The 22,698-nt window shown below is 21.7% G+C and overlaps 8 protein-coding genes and 1 non-coding gene across 9 annotated transcripts; 4 read left to right on the top strand and 5 right to left on the bottom strand.

Annotated features, from left to right (window-relative positions):
- Positions 1-175: 175 nt before the first annotated feature.
- On the bottom strand, positions 176-2,636 carry PY17X_0302400 (condensin-2 complex subunit H2, putative; the record flags this gene model as incomplete). The annotated part of the gene is made up of 2 exons (XM_724386.2): positions 176-596; positions 736-2,636. The coding sequence occupies 2 exons, from the start codon at positions 2,634-2,636 to the stop codon at positions 176-178; spliced, it is 2,322 nt and encodes a 773-aa protein (XP_729479.2).
- A 674-nt stretch (positions 2,637-3,310) lies between these two features.
- On the bottom strand, positions 3,311-4,663 carry PY17X_0302300 (5'-3' exonuclease; the record flags this gene model as incomplete). The annotated part of the gene is made up of 1 exon (XM_724385.1): positions 3,311-4,663. The coding sequence occupies one exon, from the start codon at positions 4,661-4,663 to the stop codon at positions 3,311-3,313; it is 1,353 nt and encodes a 450-aa protein (XP_729478.1).
- Positions 4,664-5,947: 1,284 nt separating this feature from the next.
- PY17X_0302200 (conserved Plasmodium protein, unknown function) lies at positions 5,948-8,885 on the top strand (the record flags this gene model as incomplete). The annotated part of the gene is made up of 12 exons (XM_022958032.1): positions 5,948-6,346; positions 6,466-6,514; positions 6,596-6,637; positions 6,780-6,891; positions 6,980-7,070; positions 7,202-7,273; positions 7,373-7,480; positions 7,605-7,643; positions 7,777-7,873; positions 7,998-8,359; positions 8,454-8,549; positions 8,670-8,885. The coding sequence occupies 12 exons, from the start codon at positions 5,948-5,950 to the stop codon at positions 8,883-8,885; spliced, it is 1,683 nt and encodes a 560-aa protein (XP_022811428.1).
- Positions 8,886-10,280: 1,395 nt separating this feature from the next.
- Positions 10,281-11,607, top strand: PY17X_0302100 (protein MAK16, putative; the record flags this gene model as incomplete). Its single annotated transcript, XM_022958031.1, has 2 exons — positions 10,281-11,373; positions 11,570-11,607. The coding sequence occupies 2 exons, from the start codon at positions 10,281-10,283 to the stop codon at positions 11,605-11,607; spliced, it is 1,131 nt and encodes a 376-aa protein (XP_022811427.1).
- Positions 11,608-12,285: 678 nt separating this feature from the next.
- On the bottom strand, positions 12,286-13,773 carry PY17X_0302000 (conserved Plasmodium protein, unknown function; the record flags this gene model as incomplete). Its single annotated transcript, XM_022958030.1, has 1 exon — positions 12,286-13,773. One exon carries the CDS (start codon positions 13,771-13,773, stop codon positions 12,286-12,288), a length of 1,488 nt encoding a protein of 495 aa, XP_022811426.1.
- A 1,220-nt stretch (positions 13,774-14,993) lies between these two features.
- Positions 14,994-15,065, bottom strand: PY17X_0301900. Its single transcript has one exon. It is a non-coding gene; the product is annotated as a tRNA-Gln (tRNA).
- Positions 15,066-16,567: 1,502 nt separating this feature from the next.
- PY17X_0301800 (conserved Plasmodium protein, unknown function) lies at positions 16,568-17,532 on the top strand (the record flags this gene model as incomplete). The annotated part of the gene is made up of 4 exons (XM_022958029.1): positions 16,568-16,571; positions 16,906-16,995; positions 17,194-17,361; positions 17,519-17,532. 4 exons carry the CDS (start codon positions 16,568-16,570, stop codon positions 17,530-17,532), a joined length of 276 nt encoding a protein of 91 aa, XP_022811425.1.
- A 490-nt stretch (positions 17,533-18,022) lies between these two features.
- PY17X_0301700 (DNA repair protein Rad10) lies at positions 18,023-18,670 on the bottom strand (the record flags this gene model as incomplete). The annotated part of the gene is made up of 1 exon (XM_722567.1): positions 18,023-18,670. One exon carries the CDS (start codon positions 18,668-18,670, stop codon positions 18,023-18,025), a length of 648 nt encoding a protein of 215 aa, XP_727660.1.
- A 1,101-nt stretch (positions 18,671-19,771) lies between these two features.
- PY17X_0301600 (conserved Plasmodium protein, unknown function) lies at positions 19,772-20,968 on the top strand (the record flags this gene model as incomplete). The annotated part of the gene is made up of 1 exon (XM_022958028.1): positions 19,772-20,968. One exon carries the CDS (start codon positions 19,772-19,774, stop codon positions 20,966-20,968), a length of 1,197 nt encoding a protein of 398 aa, XP_022811424.1.
- Positions 20,969-22,698: the final 1,730 nt, after the last annotated feature.

Here is a 22,698-nt window from a genome sequence, read left to right as displayed (position 1 = left end):
ATCAAAAAATAATTGAAAATAAGAATTGGGAATCGCCATTATTGTCATTCCGCATCTAAATTAATGTGACGTTTTTTTGTCATCAGCATCTAAGTTAAATGTGACGTTTTTTTGTCATTCCGCATCTAAATTAATGTGACGTTTTTTTTGGCATTATTAACATTCCGCATCTAAGTTAAATGTGATGCTTCTTTTGCAAATACAGAGAGTCGTTTTTATTATCAAAATTTTGAGTTATTTTTCTTTTTTTGTCATTTATAGTAAATTTTATATTATCAAAAGAATTGGGAAAATTAATATATTCATTAACATTCATATTTTTTACGTTAATTTTATAATTAGTAATATTGTTAGAATTATTTTGTTCTATTTCTGTGATATCTAATTTGTTTGTATTTATTAACATTAGTGTAGTTAAGAAGTTTCTATATATTTTATATTTTTCATTGTCATTTACGAGATCTGGAAAATATATATTATCACCATTGCTTATCATATATTTGAGAATTTTTTTTTTATAATATTCTACATTATATGGTGGTTGCCTTTTTAGTATATCCAGTTTTTTTTCGAGGAAATTTCTCCATTTATTTACTCTGCAAATTTGGAAATGAAGTGGCAAGGTTTGTGTGGGCAAAAAAGGGGTGTAGATGTAGGCAAAAAAGGGGTATATAGGCAGATGTAGACGTGGGCAGATGTAGAGGTAGGTGACGTGGGCAGACGTGGGGTCTTAACCTGTCCTGTATTTTGTCTTCAAAGGAAAAGGCCAAGGAAGTGTTAGAATCCGTTTTTTTAAGAATAGATGTAGGGAGGTTCTTAACATGGTTATCTATGGATTTAATATTAATAAATGTACCCATAGTTAATGTTTCTTGTATTGTTTTATTTTGTTCATCTTTTATTTCTTGATAATCATCATCTTTTAATATTTCTGTGTCATAATTTTCATTATGGTCATAAAAATTTATAGAAAAAAAACGATCTACATTTTTTTCTTTTTTTAAGCTTTTTATTAAATTATATAATAGTGGTTCTAAATAATAGTAGTCTATATTTAGTCCTAATTTTTGGATATATAAAGGTGGTATTTTTATTTGTTTAAATAATTTTTGATCGTTTGTTAATTTTGGATCGTTCGGTAATTTTTGATCATCTGATTTATCAGAAGAATCATTATTTTCATGAAAAATAGGATCTATTATATTTTGATCAAGTTTATTTGTTGTACTATTTGCATCTAAATTAGTATCATTTATTTCGTTTTGCATAATAATGTCTATTATTTTATTTGGTTGCATATATGTGAGAAAATCTTGAGTTTCTGTGATGTTATAACAACTTAAATTATAATATCCTGGAAGTTTTTTATAGAATCCATTTTTTTCGTTGTTATTATTACAATAGATGCAATGATTGTTGGATTCATTTGGTTCTATTATCGAACCACAATAATCACAATAATTAGCATTTTGTTTATAAATGGTATTATATTTATGATTTTTATGAGTAGTTTCATCAAGAATATATAATTTATTTTTTTGTCTTTCAAATTTATTAATTAAATAATTTTTATTTTTAATAACATCTAATGCAAGGTCATATGAATAAAAATCTGTTTTAAATAAAAGTGTATCTGTACATAATCTTAAAGATGTAATATCATAAATATTATTTATTTTATATGTATGTTGAATAGTATTTTGTTCATATATATATTCGCTTAAATTATTTGATAAATAAATACTATTCCTTGAAAAAAATTCATATTTTTCAAATAAAATTGTACTATTTTTATTTTGCAAAGTAAAATCATATTCATCATTTATAAATATATTATAATCATTAATATCTAATAAAATGATTCCATCATTTTCTAAAAATAGTTTGTCAAAATTTAATGAGTTAACTGAACTAATTTCTAGTGTTTGTTTATTTTCCATACTATTCATATTATCCATATTATCCATATTTTGATAACTATATTCTGAATTTAGATCCATAACGTTCTTTTGAATAGATGTAATAGATTCATTTTCCAAAGTATCAATATAAGGAATATTTTCTATATCAGATTTATTTAAATTTTTTTTTTTATTTAATAAAGAATTGTCTTTTTCATCATTTTTTATTATATTTTTATGATTATCTATTTTATTTTTGACTTTTATATGATCTGTAAATAAAAATGTTGGAAGTGGAATTGTTTTAATTAATAAATCTTCTTCTATAATATCATTTTCAGTGATTGTATTTTTTAAATTTTTGATTTCATTAATATATAAATATTCTTCATCAATTATTAATAATTGTTTTTTATTTGAATTGTTATTTTTATTCTCTTTATATATATTATATAATGTATTATGAGCTAAATTGTGTAAATGCTCAATTTTGAGACCTAAAATTTTTACACAATTTTCAAGAAATATAGCTGCAGATGTAAAACTGTTCATTAAATCTTTATCTTTTTCATTTTCTCTTATTGTTTTATCAATATCTTCGAATGAATTTTTATCTAGCGAATTTAAAAATTCTTGAATTGTACTAGCCAAATCGAAATTTATACATTCATTTGTATTATTACATTTTTGCAGATTTTGAATAAGTAATCTCACTTCGTCTTCTTGTGTAGACATTTTATGATTCAATGGGCATAAAAGGGTGTAAACTTTGTATATTTTTCTTTTCCTTTTTCTTTTCTCTTCTTCTTTTTGACAATGCAAAAACAAATGCACACATTATATTGGTGTGCATAATTTAATGAAAAATTTATGAACAAGTCATAAAAAAAATATTCAAAAAGTTAAATAAAATTATTAAAACTGAGAAAAAAATTGGATACTGTTTTTACAAATAAAAACCAAGATATAGTATGCACACCATGCTGGGAATTTACATTGCGCCAAGGTACGCATATACATATGTATATGTATATATATATGTATATGTGTATGTGTATATATATATGCGTGATATTGCTTTTAAAATTTATACATTATTTTAATTTTTATTTTAATTTTTATTTTAATTTTTATGGGGGAATTATACGTATAATAAGCGAAAAAGACAAGCCAAAATATTATAAATAATATGTGTAAATATTTACAATTAATTTATCGAAAAAAATGGATATAGACATATGTGTATATTACGTGGTCAGACATTTTTGCTTATTTATTCGAATATTAAAATAAAAAGGGAAAAAAAAATATGTACGTACAGAAAAAAAATAGATATTTTCAAATGCGAATAAAAAATGTATTGAATAAATATACGGGATAGTATATGTGGATGTATTTTTAAATAGGTCCTACATGGGATTATTTAATATAACGGTTTTTTTGAGCAACTTATGAAGAGAATATTTATCTACAATATTTTGAAATAATTCGAAATTTTTGATATTAACTTGTTTGTATTCACTTAAATTTATAGATTGATTAGTTTCGCATTTGAGTTTAATAAGTTTTCTGAACATGTTAATATTTTCTATATTGTTAATAAATATAGTTTGTAATTTAGGTGGTAAATTTTGAATATTTTTTAAAATATTATCAATACTATAATATTCTTTTAATAAATATTTACTAGTTTTATCACCAATATTTGGTATACCAGATATTCCATCAGTTTTATCACCAGCTAAAATTAAATAATCACTATATTGATTTGGATAAATATTATGTTCTTGAATAAATGTGTGTGCATTTATTATTCTATATTTTCGATTTGGTTGACATACAGATATGTCAATATTATTATGAGCATTATCATTGTATTCTAATAATTGTAGTAAATCTTTATCACTAGAAATAATAACAATTCTAAAATGATTTTCTTTTATTTGGTCATTATTTAATGAAACTAGCCCATTTTCATAATGTCTAGATTCCAATTCGTTATTTGTAGAAATCGTATTATAAATTTGATCTACAAGAGATGCAATATAATTATCACTTTCAACATTTTCAGAAATAATAGTTTTTATTCCTATAACATCACAAAATTCACTAACAAGTTTTAGCTGTTCATATAATTCTTCGGGATTTTTTTTTCTTATAGTTTTATATTGAGCATATATTTCTCTCTTTTCTTTATTTGACGTTTTAGAATCAAATACAATAGCAATATAAGATGGAGAAAATAATTTATATATTTTATTTAAAGATTGTGTAAATCCATAGATAGTACTTAAATTAACATCATTTTCATTTTTTAGAAAAGGCATACCAAAATAGTTTTTAAATAAAAGAGAGGATCCGTCTATTATTAAAAATGTTTCAGTTTTTTTTTCTTCACTTGGAACATTTTTTAGGTTTTCTTCATTTGGGACATTTTTTTTTTTTCGGGCCCAAACTTTGGGTGATTTCTGAACGCCATTTTCCAAAGTTACATTTTTGAAGAGGATAAAATTAGAAAAGTTATTTTTTTTATTTGGGTAGCTATTTTTACATAATTGTATATAACTTGTATTATTACAATTTCTTATAAAAGATATATTTTTTACAATATTTTGTTTTAAGGCATAATCTTTACCCTTAATATTTTTTTTATTAAAATAATAAATAAATTTACAATTAGCTGGATAAACATTTATATATATACTACTCCATATTATTATACTTTTGATATAGCATATTATAGCCAAGAGCATTTTATTCATTTTGTTTTTCTTATTAACTTATGACTTCATTTTGTTTTTCGTATTTATTTATATCTTCATTTTGTTTTTCGTATTTATTTATAACTTCATTTTGTTTTTCGTATTTAATATATGTTTGATTATAATTGCAGTTTCCATTTGTTTACACACTACAATCTGGATAGCCATGTGAAAAAAAAAAAAAAAAAATAAAATAAAATAAAATAAAAAAAAAAAAAAATACAGCGATAATAAACAATTTTATAAAAATTAATAGTTAATCTCAAAACAGCCAAGATTATTTTTGGCCATCATTTGGTCATCATTTTTGTCATTTTTTTGTCATCATTTTTGCCATTTTTTGGGTATAAAATATTTTTGATTCTACATTTCAAAAGTTTAGCAAAGTTTAATTGTAGCGTATTTTTTAAAGGTACATACACATAAATAAGGGGGTATGAGAATTTTTTTTTAATTTATATGATTTTGAGAGTATCTTAAATAAAAGGGAATAAAACAAATAAAGAATAATAATATCTATTTTATTAATTAATTGTAAAAATATAATAACTTAAATAAAAATAAACATGAGTATATATTCTTTGTCTTGATATTTCAATAACCAAAAAAAAAAAAAAAAAAAAAAAAAAAATACTTATTAATTTTATAAATATATTTATTTATGTACTAAATTTTGTATGCATATAAAGGATAAAATAAATTTTTATTAATAGATCGAATTAAAAAAAAATGATGTATTTTGTTACTATTTTATTGTTATATTTTAAATAGGTGTGTTTTTATTTTCTCTATTATCTTTTATGTTGTGATATTTATTAGAGAGGTTATTTGAGTTATTGGTTTGTTTATTTGTTAATTATAAATAATGTATGAATTTTGTTAAAAAAATGTCTATAAATTTATTTATCTGTATCATATTTTATTATTTTTTATTCGATAATTTTTCATGATAATTTTTCATTTGTATATATATTATTATAAATTTGTTTAGCTATATTTTATAGTTGTTTTTGTTTAGCTATATTTTCTACATGTTTGTTTAGCTATATTTTCTACATTTTTGTTATAGATAGTTTCTACATGTTTGTTATAGAGATTTAAATTGTTTATGGTATATTTCCGCTCTAACATATCTACACATTTCGGACCCTCGTGATAAGATGAATCGCTTTTTTAAAAAATATTTATTCGATTTTTAAGTTATAAAAAAAAGGAATAAATTATTTAAGGGTTGTAGACGTGTGTGTGTGTGTTTTTTTTTTTTTTTTTTTTTTTTTTTTTAAAATGTTGGAATATATGAGAGAGCGGAAAAAGTATGGGAACAACATCCCTAAAAGTTTATCATCTAAAATAAATAAAAGCAAAATAATACAAAAAAATATATGTTCAAATTATAAAACTATAAAAATAATTGATATATATGAGAATCTACCATTTAATCAATTAAATAATGAAAGAACGAAAATTAAAGAAATAATTTTAGCAAAAGATGTTATTGTTGTTTTGCTAATTTCAGGAATATCAAGAGCTTATGATATAATTAGCGGATTATTTTTATGTGAAATAAATCCGAATACATTTTCAGTAGTACATACAATAGTTTATAATACATACAATAATACTTTGATAGTTGCTTATGCTTCCTTTCCTGCTCATTTGCAATGCAAAATAATAAATTATAACGTAAGATGTGAAAATGGAAAAAATGAAAAAAAAATGAAAAAAATGAAAAAAATGAAAAAAATGAAAAAAAATGAAAAAAAATGAAAAAAATGAAAAAATGTAAATGAATTTTTCTGTAGGATTTAAAAGTTGGAAAGACAAATTCATCGGAACTTGGAACATTATTTGGTATTATTTTCATGTACAAAATTGGGAATTATACAAAAATTAATTAATTTATTTTGTTTTTTTCCGATTTTTTTTTGATAGAAAAAGTGATACTGAGTCATCCTGCATTTTTCGAGTTTTGTGGTAAAGGGTTTAAAAAATGTGCATAAAAATGGAACAGATAAATTATATAATATAAATTTTGGTTAATTCAATTTGTTTGCTACTATATATATATTTTATTTTTTTTATTATTATTTTTTTTTTTTTTTTTTTTTGAAAATAGAAACAAATGGGAGAATAGGAGCAGCAAACTTAAATACTAATTCGTACACTTTTTGGGATATGAAAACATATGAGAAAGTGTTTGAAATTGCAGAGGAATTTCAAGAAATAAGGTAAAAAAATGTTAAGTGTTTTTTTAAAAAAATAAAACCCAACTTGATATTGCCACTATCGAAGAGTTTTCATTTTTATCATTTTTAGGGTTTCTGATGGACTGGTTGCCATGTTTAAGCAACCGATAAATAGCACAATCCCCTTAGCTTTATTTGACATAGAAAATGGAGAGAGATTGGTAAAATGGAAAAAATGGAAAAATTGGAAAAAAATGGAAAAAAATGACAAAACGATTTAAGGTTATATGTCAGGTGTCAAGACAGTATTTTTTTGTATTTTTATTTTTTTATTTTTTTTTTTGAAAAATAGGTGGATACCACTATATCCATTTTGCCTAGGAGGGAAATGCAATTCCTTGAACTTCTTGTTTCAAAACTTTTGGTAAAATAAATTGACTAATATATGTTGTACGTAAAGTTTGGTAAGCATTATATATATATACATATACATATATATTGATGTGGTTTTACCTTTTTTAAGATAAAGCAAGAAGGTTCGTCATTACGAATATATGATTTATTGAAAAAGACCCGACAAAAAGTGAAAAACACATATGCATTTCAACCTACTGCTTTTGTATTCTATGATGTAAGAACAAATATGAATAAAATTTCAAGTTACTGATTATTGTGTCTTTATATATTTGATTGGGTTTATTTTAAAAAATTGAAAAAAAAGATTGTCACATATTTTGTCTCTTTTGAATCTTCAGCACCCATCGCCGATAAACGGGAAAGTCTACAACAACGAAGTGAGGCGGAAAAAAGTGGAAAAAAAAGATGGAAAAAAGTGGAAAAAAAAGATGAAAAAAAGTGGAAAAAAAAGTGGGAAAAAAAGATGAAAACAGGTGGAATAACCAACATGCGTAAACATTTTTTCTGCAGATAAGTAAAAAGTTTTTTACAATATCAAATGACTTGATAGAGTTTTGGGATCTTGACTCGTTTATGTTAAGAAAGATGTATTCCATATATGTGCCAGGTAATTTTTAAATTTAATTAATATAGAATAAGATATATATGAAAAGGTTTTTTTATATAGAGTTATTTATTTTTATAAGATGTAATAAATTTGTGAAAAATGAATAAACTAATTTTATATACAGGTTTAAGAGACCCAGATTTATGCAACCACAGTTTAATGGCTGAAATATTATGTTTGTATAGTTCAAATGCTTTTGAAAAAATAAAAAAATATGAAAATTTGTTTAAATATAATGATTGTGGTCATGTTAAAAATAATAAACTTGAAGAAAATGGAATATATAAGGAATTAAAAGATAATGAAAATAATGTTTTATATAAGAATATTAAAAATAACAAATTGAAAATAAATATAAATAAAGAGAAACTTGATTTTGGAGCTCTTTTATTTTTTTCATTGAATGATGGCGAATTTTTAAGTTATATTTCTGAAAATGTGTGTGGGAATTCTGTAGAGGTGCTCGCCTCTAACAACAACATGACAGTAATCAAAAAAAAAACACCACATATTTTAGCACTAGCACTTTAACATTTTTTATTTTTTTTATTTTTTTTTTTATTTTTTTTTTTTTTTTAAGACTATCATATGCGGGGATGATCAGGGCTTTGTGCGAATTTTAAGAAATAATCCCAAATTTGACGATTTTGAAATAAGAGAAGAAAATTCAATGAGGGTATGTCAAGATAAAATAGACAAATTTGCGAAATTTGTTCGAAATTTTTTCGAAAGTTTTACAATTGTAAGTTGTGTATTTACTCAATATATTGTGTTATTTATTTTTCATTTTTTACAGAATATAAATGACAAAAAGGAATATAATAATGAATTAATGGTATCTGAGCAATTGTATATTGAAGAGGAAGAAGAAGAAGAAGAAGATGATGATGATGGTAAAAAGAAAATATATCAAATTAAACGAAAAAAAACAGAATATTATAAAAATGAATTATTAAAAAAATTAAAAACCATAGATTTATGTGATAGTAATTATGAGCATAAGCAAGTTTAGGAATAAAGTTAGGGCATGTATGTGTAAATCCAATTAGCAATCAAATAAATAAACTAGAAATATGGATATATATATATATATTGTAGATTTACGAAAAGTATAGAATACAGTTATAATTAAGTTTCATTTATAGCATTGTAAATAATATATGACATTTTTTATTTTTAAAAAATTATTATTAAATTTATTATTTTATTTTTGTGTTTTTGACTATATATACATTCCTATATAGCTAATTTAATTTTTGGTTTGTATATATTTTGCAACTTTAGTGAAAAATAATTTTAGTCTAAAGTTTTATTTTTATTAAAAAAAAAAAAAACAGATATAATAAAGCATTGAAATGTTTTTAAAAATAATAATTCAATAAACATAGGGTTAGTGAAAGAAAGAAAGAAAAAAAAAAAAAAAAAAAAAATACATATATAATATAAATATGTATAACATATGATATATATAGATATAGACGATATATTTAGTAATATTTTGGTAATAAAATGTGTTATTTTTTTTTTTTTTTTTTTTTTTTTTTTTCTTAAATTTGGCTAGTTAAGTTTTGGTAATATTTATAGGAAATACTAAATTGAAAAAAAGGAGGGTATAATTATTTTTCTTTTTTGTAATAAAATATGAAATGAAGATGTAATAGATTAAAGATAAGGATATATATATTGTAAGTAAAATGAGGATACAATTTTATGTATTTTTTAAATTTATAATTATATTTTTTTTTCATTTAATTTGAGAAATGCCACAATATATGGTATGTCGTAATTCTTTCCCATCCTATATTTTTAATGCATATAAAAATATATGCATAAACAAATGCGTAAATAAATGCGTAAATATATAATATTAAATTATAATAATTAACAAAAAGGTAAATTTTGTAGATTTTTTTTATTATTTTGGCAAAAAAAAAAGGAATAGTTAACAAAAAAGGAATAGTTAAAAAAAAAGGAGTAATTGACAAAATAAAGAAAATTAAAAATATAATAATAAAAATAAAACAGCATTTTTCAAAAAAAGCTGAATGAAATGGTTATGTTGTAAAAGGCATTTTTTTTATGATGATATAAAGGCATCATTTATTTTAAATTGCTTTTTTTTTTTTATTTATATATTCTACAAATTTGTAAATATCTCCTGAATATATAATATATTACATATGTACAATCATAAGGAAGAAAAGAAATATAAGGAAATAATGCAAAGACAAAATTAGAAAATATATAATTTACATAATTTTGAATAAGTCATATTTTTATGTGATATATATGTAGAGAGTAACTAAACGAATAAATACGATTGAACATGTTGTTTTATGAGGAATTAAAAATTTATATATCATAAAAAAAAAAAAAAAAAAATTATTTTACTTTTTTAATTTAAAAAATGTATAACGATTCAGTAACTTGGGAAATATTAGGGCAAGGAAAATGCTCTTTTAAAAAAAAAACAGAAAAACAAATGTTTTGTTTAAATGATTATAATGTTACAGGATTATGTACAAAAGTAAATTGCCCATTAAGTAATAGTGTATATGGTACTGTTATATTAGATAAAGGTGAAATATATTTATATTTAAAATGCCCAGAAAGAGCACATTTGCCTAGTGAATTATGGAGTAAGGTTTTACTTAATTTAAATAAAAAAGAATCTTTTAATATTATTTACAAAGAAATGAAACATACACATAATATTAAGCAAATAAAAAAATGCATGAAAAGATATATAAGAATTAAAGAGATCTTAAAAAGAAGTAGAAAACTTGTTTTGCAAAAACAATTAAAATTAAATCCAATAAAAAAGAAAACAGAACGAAGAGACAAAATAAGAGAAAATAAAGCATTAAAAGCTGCTAATATTTTAAATAATGTCGAAGCGGAACTAATAAATCGTTTAAATACAGGTGTTTATGGTAATCTCTATAAATTTTTAACTCCAAAAAAAAAAGTAAAAAATAAGGAATCAGAATTGACTAAAATATTTTCTGAAATTGAAGTGAATACTATGGGGAAGAAAAAGAAGAAACAGCTTGGCGAAGAGATGGAGGAAGTTGAAGAGGAAGATGAGGAGGATGAAAATGAAGATGATGATGATGAAGAGGAGGATGATGATGAAGAGGAGGATGAAGATGAAGATGATGAAGAGGAGGATGAAGATGAAGATGAAGATGATGATGAAGATGATGATGATGAAGATGATGATGATGAAGAGGATGATTATGATGATGAGGATGATGATGGTGAGGATGATGATGATGATGAGGAGGATGATGATGGTGAGGATGATGATGGTGAGGAGGAGGAAAAAAAAATTATGAAAAAAGGGAAAAAAAAAAAAAAAAAATATGTAAAAGAATATGTCGATAATGAGTATATAAAAAAGCTGCAAGAAGAGGGGCAAATATCGGATGGAGATGAAACAGAAGATGTAGATAACAATTTTTCGAAAAGAGCAAAAAAAAGGAATAACGGAAGCAACAGTAAGAAATAGCAAAATATATTAATGGAAAATGGGTTTATTTGCTAGCAATGTAGTTAAAATGTTTTGAAATCGTGGTTGTTTTGTTCATCCATTATGTTCATCTATTTTGTCATTTATTTTTTCGTAATTTTTTCGTCATTTTTCGTCATTTTTCGTCATTTTTCGTCATTTTTTCGTAATTTTTTTATTTATAGAAAAGAAAAAGATCCGAATAGCTTACGAGAACGAATGAATGCGTTACAGATATGTACACAAGTATATGCATGTATCGTAACACGACAGAGTTTTAGTTTTAATAAAAGAGAAGGATGCATAAACATTATATTTTTAAATAATTTTCTTCTATGATAGAAGAAGAAGAGTGGCTAAACTTTTTTGTTCGTTAAATTTCCAAGTTTTGCCGCATCAATTTATTTGTTTAACAAACATTTTATTATTACATATTTTTTTAATTTTTTATTTCGTATTTTTTTTGTAGTATTTAAAAATTCATGTGTAAAAATAATTAATTAAAAAATTTGTATTTATTTTTCAAACTTGAATTATTTCTCAAATTTGGATTATTTTATTATTTCAAATTTTTGATTTTTTTTCATTTTTCGATTGCCAACAATTTGATAAAAATAATGTCTTTTTAAAATATAATTAGCGTTTTATTATTTACATAAAATATGGATAATCAAAAGTGGTAAAATAAAAATAGGGCATAAAGATAATATGATATGAGTTTGAAAAAAAAAAAAAAAGATAGATAATGAAATGTGTGTGTGTAAATTGAATAGTATATATAGCAAATAAAACATACACATAAAACATGAACATATATATATGCATAGATACGTGTATCCCTTTAGTTTAAGAGAATAATGCACGTGTGTTTGTTTGAAAGATCTCGGATTTTGTACAAAATTTAAATAGTTCCAGAATTATGGCTAGTATTAATTGGTTCCGTTTCATCAGTGATAGCAACACAATGATTGTGTGTCGTATCGACATATTTTTTCTCGATTATAATAATTTTCAAAACTAAATTTTCTAATGTACAAATATGATTGTCATGTATTGCACAATAATACGAATATTCAGAAAATAAAGAATATAATTCTTTTTTATAATTATCATTATATTTATGAAATGAAATTAATTGGTTACAAAAAATATTTAAAAAATTATGTATGTCAAAATTATAGGTTAAAAGAATTGAATATAAAATATTTCTGACTGATATAAACGAATGTGTGTTCATAATACATTTATGTATAGTATTTATTAATTTTTTAATATTTGAATTTATAATTAATTTAATAATTTTATTTATATCAGGAAAATTATTAAGTTGTATTAAATAAATTATTACCAATATTAGTGGAAGATCATAATTACAGCTATTTATAGCATTTTCGGTATATTGTTTTAAATCTTGAATATTTTCATTTGGAATATTATTATTTTTTGTCTTATTTGTGTAAAAATCAATTTTATATTTTTTTTGCATAACACTTAAAATGTGGCTATTAAATAAATCTCGATTGGGCTTAGGAATTCTAATATACAAACAATTACTTATAAAAGAATCATTTAAATAACTATTGCTGTGAATAAATATTAAATTTTTACTTTTAATAGCTTTATTTATAAATATTTTTCTGAACTGTACAGGTAAAAAATGAAAAGCTTCAAAAATAAAAATTTTAAAAGAATTTGATTTCGGAGTTGTTAATAAATCTTTTAATATATCATTAATATTGTCTAAAAAATTATCTTTTAATTGTAAGCAAATTATATGGGATATATTTTTGTTATTAAAAATGGAAAAATCGGGATTATTGCTATTATTAATAATATTTACGTTATTATTATTATTATTATTGCTAGCGTAACTAGTTCTGTTGTTATCATTTATAAATAGGTTATCATTAAAAAGCTTTAATTTATATAGTATATAATAAATAATTATTATAATGTTAAAATTTCCATAAAGGAAAAAAATATTTATTGGGGATACCGTTTTATTATTATTATTGTCACCGATAGCTGTATTTGCAATTGTATCTGACCCATTTAAATGGCTTAATTCATGTTTCACTACTTTGAAGTAATTTCTTATACTGTTAACACATTCCATTTTCCCCCCTTTCTTTCCTTTTTTCATTTTATTATGATTGTCATTTTCAATGGTGATGTTATTTACCTTGCTGTTCAGGTTGTTAATATCATTGACGTTATTATTTTTTTTTTTTTTTGAAAACTTTTTATTGGGTATCGCTAGCTCGTCGATTTCACCTTTGTAGTTTTTTTTAATATATTCTATGGTTTTACATATTTTTAAGTAGGTATCATGATTACATTTTTCTAGTATATTTTCTATTTCTTCAAATACATTAAGGTAAAAATTCATTTATTGAATAGGTCTATATTTTATACGTATTTCTTATCGAAATTGTATATATGTGTGTGTGTGTGCTTTTTTTTAGCATAATCTACAAGCCGTAATAATACGATTAAGTATTAAAATATGGGACGAATGAAGGAAATATTAAGAGTTTCATGTGTGCTAGTTCTATTTATTGATATATCTTCGTTTTTTTTTTTTTTTTTTTTAGCGAATATACTATATTATTAGTAATTCCTTTAGAATATAAACAATATAATAATTTTTTTTTATCAAAATTAGTGAATAAAGCATTTAAGCTTTTGCGTTAAATTAGGTTTTAGTTTTAATTTGTAGTTTTCTCTTTACGATTTCGCCAGTTAGCTACATATGTATATATATATATATATATTTTTTTTTTGGCTATTTTTCAAAATGAATATACAATTCCTTATACACACATGTTTTTAGTAGAATTAAAAAAGTACATTTTTAAAATAAATGCTCGATAACATATTTTAAGATATTTTTATTTTGAAGCTTTTGCTTATTTTATCCTACATAATGTATAAATCATTGAATTGGATATAGAAATGAAAATAAACATATATACACATATAATAATAGAACTATCAAAAATGTAGGCAAATTAATGAGAGAAAATTCTTTTTATATACTACTTAAAAAATAAAATATGCCAATTAATTAATAACTTATAAAAAAATATTTAAACATAATTTTTTTTTTTCTATATTGGAGCGTATTTTCTCATAGCTTTTGTATGAATCATTTTTAATTTATGCAAAGGTAATGTGGCATTATTATCATTTTCATATTATTTATATTTATTTCACTTAATTTTTGTTTTTATTTTTTACACGCAAATTTACAACATATATGAATTATTACTTGCATTATTTGACATTAAAATATTGTCCATTTGAGAAAAATAAAAAATGTACATATTATACATACCTATAAGAAATGGAAAACATTGAATATTCTTAGTATATGCTCGAAATGAAAAAAAAAAAAAAAAAAAAAATATTAAGATTGGACTAATATGCTATTTATTTGGCTATATAATTTTTCGATATATGAAATAGGTTATTTTTTATTATAAGATGGTGTATATAGCTATTTATTTATCACACGTTTTTTTTTCTATATATTAATATAGGGAGGAAAAACAATATTTAAAATTTAAGAAAAAAGGTCCTGCTGGGATTTTTAAAATTTAAGAAAAAAGGTCCTGCTGGGATTCGAACCCAGGTTTGCAGAGTCAGAGTCTGCAGTGCTAACCACTACACTACAGAACCTAACTTGTATTAATAATAAAAGTTAATTATTAATTGTATATTTTATTTTATTATATATCTAAAATGTTAATTTATTTTACAAAAAAATATGCTATATATATATATCATAGTAGAATATTTATGATATTTTTATGACATATTGATAATATAAAAGGGTGGAAATTGTGAGTTGAGTTTTAAGTTATAATATAATTAGTTTATGGCAATTTTTAAAGATTCAAATTTTAGAACAAGTTTGCAAAAATAGAAAGGGTAAAGTAATTAAGGTAGTATATATTTATTTCGCTGATAATAAATTTTATCGTTTTAACAATAACGATTTGTATACCATTTATTTGTATATTATTTGTATATTATTTGTATATTATTTGTATATTATTTGTATATTATTTTTATTTATTTTTTTTTTATTTAGCATTATATATAAATTAACCAAATCCCTTAACATGTATAATAATATTTTTGCTTATAAATAAATGATAATTTGTGAACTGAAATGTTTTATAAAAATATTGAAAAGGGCTCGATAAAAAATGTGAAAAAAAAAAAAAAAAAAAATACATAAGAAAAGATATTTACCAAATATAAGTAATTATTTTGTTATTCTGGATTAATTTATTAAGATAAAGATATCATAAGGATAAAATATATTTTTTTTTATAATTTAATTATGTTTTTTTTTTGTATTCTATGTTAGAAGAGGTTGATATTTTACTTAAAGAAAAACATGAAGCTACATAAAAAGATAACATATAAAATACACACATTATATATTTATTTGTAAAAGTTGAAAAAAAGTAAAATAACATAAATTTAAAAGAAACGAAAAAGTTTGTGTAGGAATTATAATTGAATAGTATGATTTGTTAATATATAATTAAAACATTCTTAGACATATTTCGTATTTGTTTACAAATTGTTAATAATTTATTGAGCATGCTTATGTTAAAGAAATATGATAAAAAAAAAAAAATAAAAATAAATACTTCGCAAAATGTTTATTTTTAAAATGTATTTTATTTAAAACATACTTCTGTGTAAAAAGTTTTCTTGGCATAAGCATTATGAAAAAAGGTTTTGCTAAATTTTTTTTTTTTTTTAAGAGACATAAATTTGTGTAGATATTTATTTTTAATTATTTTACAGGGCTTTTATTTTTAAAAATTGTTCAAATAATATATAAAAAAAAAAAAAAATATCAAAAATAATAAAAATAACAAAATAATAAAAATAACAAAATAACAAAATAACAAAATAATAAAAATAATATGCATATGTTAGTGTTAATTTAAAATTGGCTTCTAATTATGCAATGATTATTTTATTTCTTTAAATTTATTTTTTTTTTTAAATCATATTGATTATTTTAAAAACATATATTTTGTAAAAATAAATATAAAACGAAAAAAATTTATAATATATATATATGACTTATATTTTAAATAATATATAGAATATAAAATTAAAAAAAAAATTAACTTTTATTATTATAATATTACAAAATGGGTAAGTATATACTTTTAATAACATGTGTGTATAAGTGTGTGTATGCATGTGTACATATTTATATGTAATAATAGATACTTTGTTATTTCTTTTTAATAACAATTATTAATGTAGAGTCTCTTTTTTTTATGTTTGCATTGGCTAGTTGGTGTATTTATTTTGTATATTTTTCTTGAAAGATGTATTATATATTATTAATATTTGCTTTTGCTTCACCTTTTTATTGTATTGTTATAAAGAATGGGAAATAATATATAATAATGTACACCTTTGCCAGCGCTTGCTAACATTTGCTAACGCCTTTGCCACTTTTATGTTTATTTTTTTTATACAGATGTAACTGACAATCCTTTCATAAAAAATCGATCTAGTACTCGAGTTACAAATGCGCCTGGTGGAAATTCTTCGCTATCGTTTGGAAATTGTAAAAATGAAAATAACGAAGTGGAAAATAACAAAATGAACGAAAGCAATAAGCTTATTGCATCTTAGACACAAAATATTATGAACATTGTGTAACTTAAGCATGTGTGTGTATCTATTATGACCCTATTATGACCCTATTATGACCCTATTTATATATCCGTATTATTATTGTTATTTTTCTTATAACTGTACACAGATATAAGTGAAGAAAATGAAAAGCTTCGAGTTAGAAAAGGAAACACCGGATCACAAATGAGCACAAGCACAGAAGCTGCTGGAAATTCAGACATTAACAAAACCACAAATCAAACAGACAGAAAAACAAATGTCAAAGTAAATCAACCCCCTGGAGGAGCATCAAGCAGTACAAAAAAAAAAAAAAAAAAAAAAAAAAAAAAAAAAAAAAAAAAAAAAAAAAAAAAAAATGAAAATTGATTTAGGGTTTCGAAATGAGTTACCATTTAATGTACATTTTTATGTTTTAATTTTTTTATTTTTATTTTTTATTTTATTTTTTATAGTTATATTTGGATAAACTCGAATTGAAGCTGCCATTTTTTAAAAATTTTAAATGTTTTATTGTAACTTATGTATATAAAATTTATTGAATAAAAAGCAGAATGAAGAAGAAAAAAAAAAGTTTCCAAAAAAGTAGGGTTTAAATGGAAGAATCTTTTAATAATGCAATTTTTTTTTTTGTATATTAATTTATAGTATCTCTATCCATTTATCGTTTTCTGCTATTTTATTTTTGGTCCGATATATATAATAGTGTATCGAATTATTTTTAAGATCCACATATTTAACATTACTTTAAACCATCAATTAAACAAATAAAATTTGGGATTGAAAAATGTTGAAAAAAAAAATGGGTGAAAAAAAAGGGTAAAAAAAAAAGGGTAAAAAAATGGGTGAAAAAATGGTGAAAAAATGGTGAAAAAATGGTGAAAAAATGGTGAAAAAATGGTGAAAAAATGGTGAAAAAATGGTGAAAGAATGGTGAAAGAATGGTGAAAAGTTGGGTACTAAAAAAAGGGGTCTGAAAAAGTGGATAAAAGAGATTGTATTTTCTTGTTTCCTAAACCAGAGCAATTAACGAAATCCTCTTTTTTTGCCTTAGCAATAGCCGAAAAATTTTTAAATTTATTTGTAATAGTAAAACAATCAGAAGAATTAATACAACGTATTTTTTTTAAAAGTTCATGTATCTTTTCTTGGTTAGTTGAAAAATTTTTATTATTTTTAATATATGAAAAATTTTTTTCAAAAATTTTATAATCCTCTATAATTCTTGCACATTCATTATTATCCCAACATAATATAAGAGTCATGTTATAACAAAAAGCTAGTTGATTTATTTCACCTAATGGGTTTTCTATATTGTCTATATCTACTAAACATAATAATATTCGATTATTATATTTATTAGTTAATGTTTCAATTCTAGCTTTTAAATAATTTGGTTTTAATCTATGATATTTCATAGATATAAATAAACATGCATTATTTTTTCCAATTAAAAAATCTGGTACTATTTCATTAAACTTATATTGTACTCTATTTATTTTTTTTAAAACAGGATTTAATTTTTGTCTTGGTGATATAATTAAATATTTATCTGAATTAGGATCGTGAAATAATTTTTGGTTTTCTTCCGGCCCAGTTTCCATCATTTTTTTATATTTTTTATATTTTTTATGTTTTTTATGTTTTTTATGTTTTTTATGTTTTTTATATTTTTGAAATTTTTACACAATTTTGTACATTTTGAAAGAGAAGGGGAAGCATATTTCGGCGAATACATGCACAAGAGATTTGAACAGCATAATAAATAAATAAATAAATAAATAAATACATATGTATGTATGTATGTATGTATGTATGTATGTATGTATGTATGTATGTATGTATGTATGTATGTATGTATGTATGTATGTATGTATGTATGTATGTATGTATGTATGTATGTATGTATGTATGTATGTATGTAATGTATGTATGTATGTATGTATGTATGTATGTATGTATGTATGTATGTATGTATGTATGTATGTATGTATGTATGTATGTATGTATGTATGTATGTATGTATGTATGTATGTATGTATGTATGTATGTATGTATGTATGTATGTATGTATGTATGTATGTATTTGTATGTATGTATGTATGTATGTATGTATGTATGTATGTATGTATGTATGTATGTATGTATGTATGTATGTATGTATGTATGTATGTATGTATGTATATATATATATATGCAAATTTTATTAATCATTTTAACACAATTTTACATTCGGTAAAAAAAATAGGAATTAAAAAAGTAGCATTTTTTATATTATACTAAATATGTGCATAATTTAGGTGCCTATATGTATTTTTTTTTTTTTTTTTCAAAAATAATAAAAAAAATAGAAAAAAAAAAAAATAGCAATTTGTTATAAGAATTAAAACATGCAGTAACAAAATGAAAGAAAGTAAAATGATTATATTGAATTAAAAAATTGAAAAAAAAAAATATATGAACTTAATTATATAGCTGTGATAAATTGTGGTATATATATCCTCTTCAAGAGCATTAATTGTTTCAAGTTGAGATATGTTGAAATAAAAAAGGAAAAAAAATTTAAAAAGAAGGAGTTAAAGAAATGAAAAGATAAGAAATGTAATGAGGTGGTATAAAAGTGTGGATATTTAGGGTTAGTATATGAAATTATAAAATATAATTGAGAAGAATAAAAAATCATAATAATTTATATAAACATTATTAATATGAAAGGGAATGAAGAAAATGAATTAAAAACAAAAGAAAAAGATAATAACATTTTATGTTATGTGAAATGGATAAATAATATATTTAATGGTGATAGTGTATTGAAAGTTAATTGGGATAATATAGAATTTGAAAAATCAAAAAAAAGAAAATGGAAAATAAAGGAAAGAGAACAAATTAGTAATGAAAAAAAAAAAAAAAAAAAAAAAAAAAATGATAGTATAAGTGAAGAGGACAATAGTGGAAATATAATAAGTCAAAGAAAATCGTTATATAATATAAAACCAATAAATAATTGGAAAAATAAAAATGAATTTAAAGATGATTCAGAAAATTATAATAATCTTTCGTCAAGTAGCATATCCGAAATCGGAAGTGAAGGAGAAGGTAACGAAACAGAGAATAAACAAATGTCTATTAAAGAGGTTAAAAAAGAAGGAAAAATATGTAAAAATAGTGAAAATAGTGAAAATAGTGAAAATAATGAAAATAATGGAAATAAATTATATTCAAATATTTATGACAATTATAATGGAGAAATACAGGATATAAAATTCCAAAAAAAAAAATATATAGATTATACAGCATTAAGTAGCTTTATAAATGAGGAGTCTTTTTCGGATGAAAGTAACGACCCAAAAAATGAAGGTCGAGACACCGATTTAATTAGTTACAACATATTTGAAGAAATTGTAAAGAAAAGGGAAGAATTGGATAAAATGTTTTTTGATAATTTAAATATGCATGATAATAATGATAAAGAAATAAAGGAAAATGTGAAAAATGATAATAACATAGTTGAAAACAAATTAATTAGCAATATAAAAAGTGAGAATAATAATGTAAAGAGTGAGAATAATAATGTAAAGAGTGGGAATAATAATGTAAAGAGTGAGAATAATAACAACACAAATTTAAAATTAGAAAATGATTTTGATTCTTCAAAAAAAATGGAAAATAACAATTTTTGTTTTTGGAATATGGAAAATGAAACATATATAACAAAACCTCTATATGCAAGTCAGCTAAAAAAAAAAAGTTATACATTATTAGACGAATCTGAAGAAATGGTTAAACATTTTTCACTAAATAAATATTCAATAAAATTTGTTCCTAGGCATTTACTTTATTCTGTAAGCCAAGTAGTATCGAGATCATTTTTCGACCCTTTATATAGAAAGCAATTATTTTTTTAATACATTTAATATATTTTTTTATACTAATATAAACTTGTTTGTTTATTAGTATAGTCGATTTTTTATCTTTTATTCATTTTTGTCCATTTTGTCCATTTTTTTTGTGTAAAAAAATTAAATAAAAAATATAATTGTATATCACCCTCTATAATATATCAATAATTTTTATAGAAGCTTATTATTTGTTTTGAAATAAATGAAGCGTATGTTAGCATTGGTGCTAAAACGTACATGATAAAAATAGTAGAATATACTAGAACATAATTCGGATAAGGGATATATAAATGGATGTAAATTATTAGGAAAGGGAAAAAAAAAAAATGAAATATTTATTCCTAAAAAGGGGGACTAATATAAATGATAATTGTGCTAAGTTAAATAAACAAATTAAATAAGAACAATGTAAGTTATCGAAAGGTAAATAAAATTTGGAAAATATAGTGAAAAAGGTAAAAATTAAATTTGACTAATTTGAGATTGTGAAGGTTATATATGTGTGTGTGTGTGTGTGTGTGTGAATTTGTTAATCTCTATATAATGACTTATAATACAAATAGATTTTAGCTATTTAATTTTTTATAAGTCTTTATAATTTTTTATATCGTTTATTTTTCCCATCATTTTTTATGTACAAAATTAGTAAAACATGTTTAGTGAAAATATTCACATATAAATTATATGGCATATTCAAATAAATTTTTGGAGAAAATTAAATCCTATAAAACATTGTTTTAAAAAAAAATATTTGATCATGAAATTAATTTATAATTGTAAATAATTTATTATAGTATTTCAATATTAATATGTCAATTTTAAATTTTGGCATTTTATTTTTAGTATTATATATAATAAATAAAATGAGTTGAGTTTTTTTTTTTTTTTTTTTTTTTTAAATAGTATTATACAGATTAAGAGATATTAACATTAGGGAATAATATTTATGAGGTATAAAAATGAGAAAAAATGAGAAAAAATAAGAAAAAGTAAGAAAAATGGAAAAATGGCAAAAAGAAAAAGTAAGAAAAAGTAAGAAAAAATAAGAAACATAAGCTAGGGTTAGCAAGTTTTGAATGTATTTAAAAAGCTCCGTTTAAATTGGAAAAATTATAGAATTAATTTTTTTTTTTTTTTTTTTTTTTTTTTGCTTACATTTAATTGAACAGCGCCCAGGTGCGTTCTTTTTTATATAATAAATAATATAAATTTTTGTGAATTTTATTAAATTTTTCTCTTTTTTTTACTTTTCGTTATATATTAGATTTTTTTATAAATTTTGAATTCCCTACTAGCATGCCTTCTATGTATTATTGAATATAAAACAAAATTAATAGAATATTATTGTGTATAAATATATATATGTATGTATATATATGCATGTATATATATGCGTGTATATATATGCGTGTATATAATATCTATAATGTGTGTATATGATAAATTATATATTCACATACTAGACAAATAGGGTAAGTGTTAAACAATGATGGGGGCATAAATATTAATATGGTACAATATCTTATGAAAAAATAATTCACTAACTTGGATTATAATTTTTTTTGACATTTTATATAGTGTTCTATATTTTAACATTCGTTTTTTGTTTTTTAATTTTTTTGTGTAATTTAGATATATATTTGATTTTGTATTAAGCCAATTATCTACGAATTATGTATAATTATCTACGAATTATGTATTAAGCTAATTATGTATAATTATGTATGATTATGTAT

Source organism: Plasmodium yoelii (assembly GCF_900002385.2).
Source record: "Plasmodium yoelii strain 17X genome assembly, chromosome: 3".
Lineage (NCBI taxonomy): Eukaryota > Apicomplexa > Aconoidasida > Haemosporida > Plasmodiidae > Plasmodium > Plasmodium yoelii.
The sequence above is the reverse complement of the archived record's forward strand: the minus strand, read 5'-3'. Positions and strand labels throughout refer to the sequence as shown.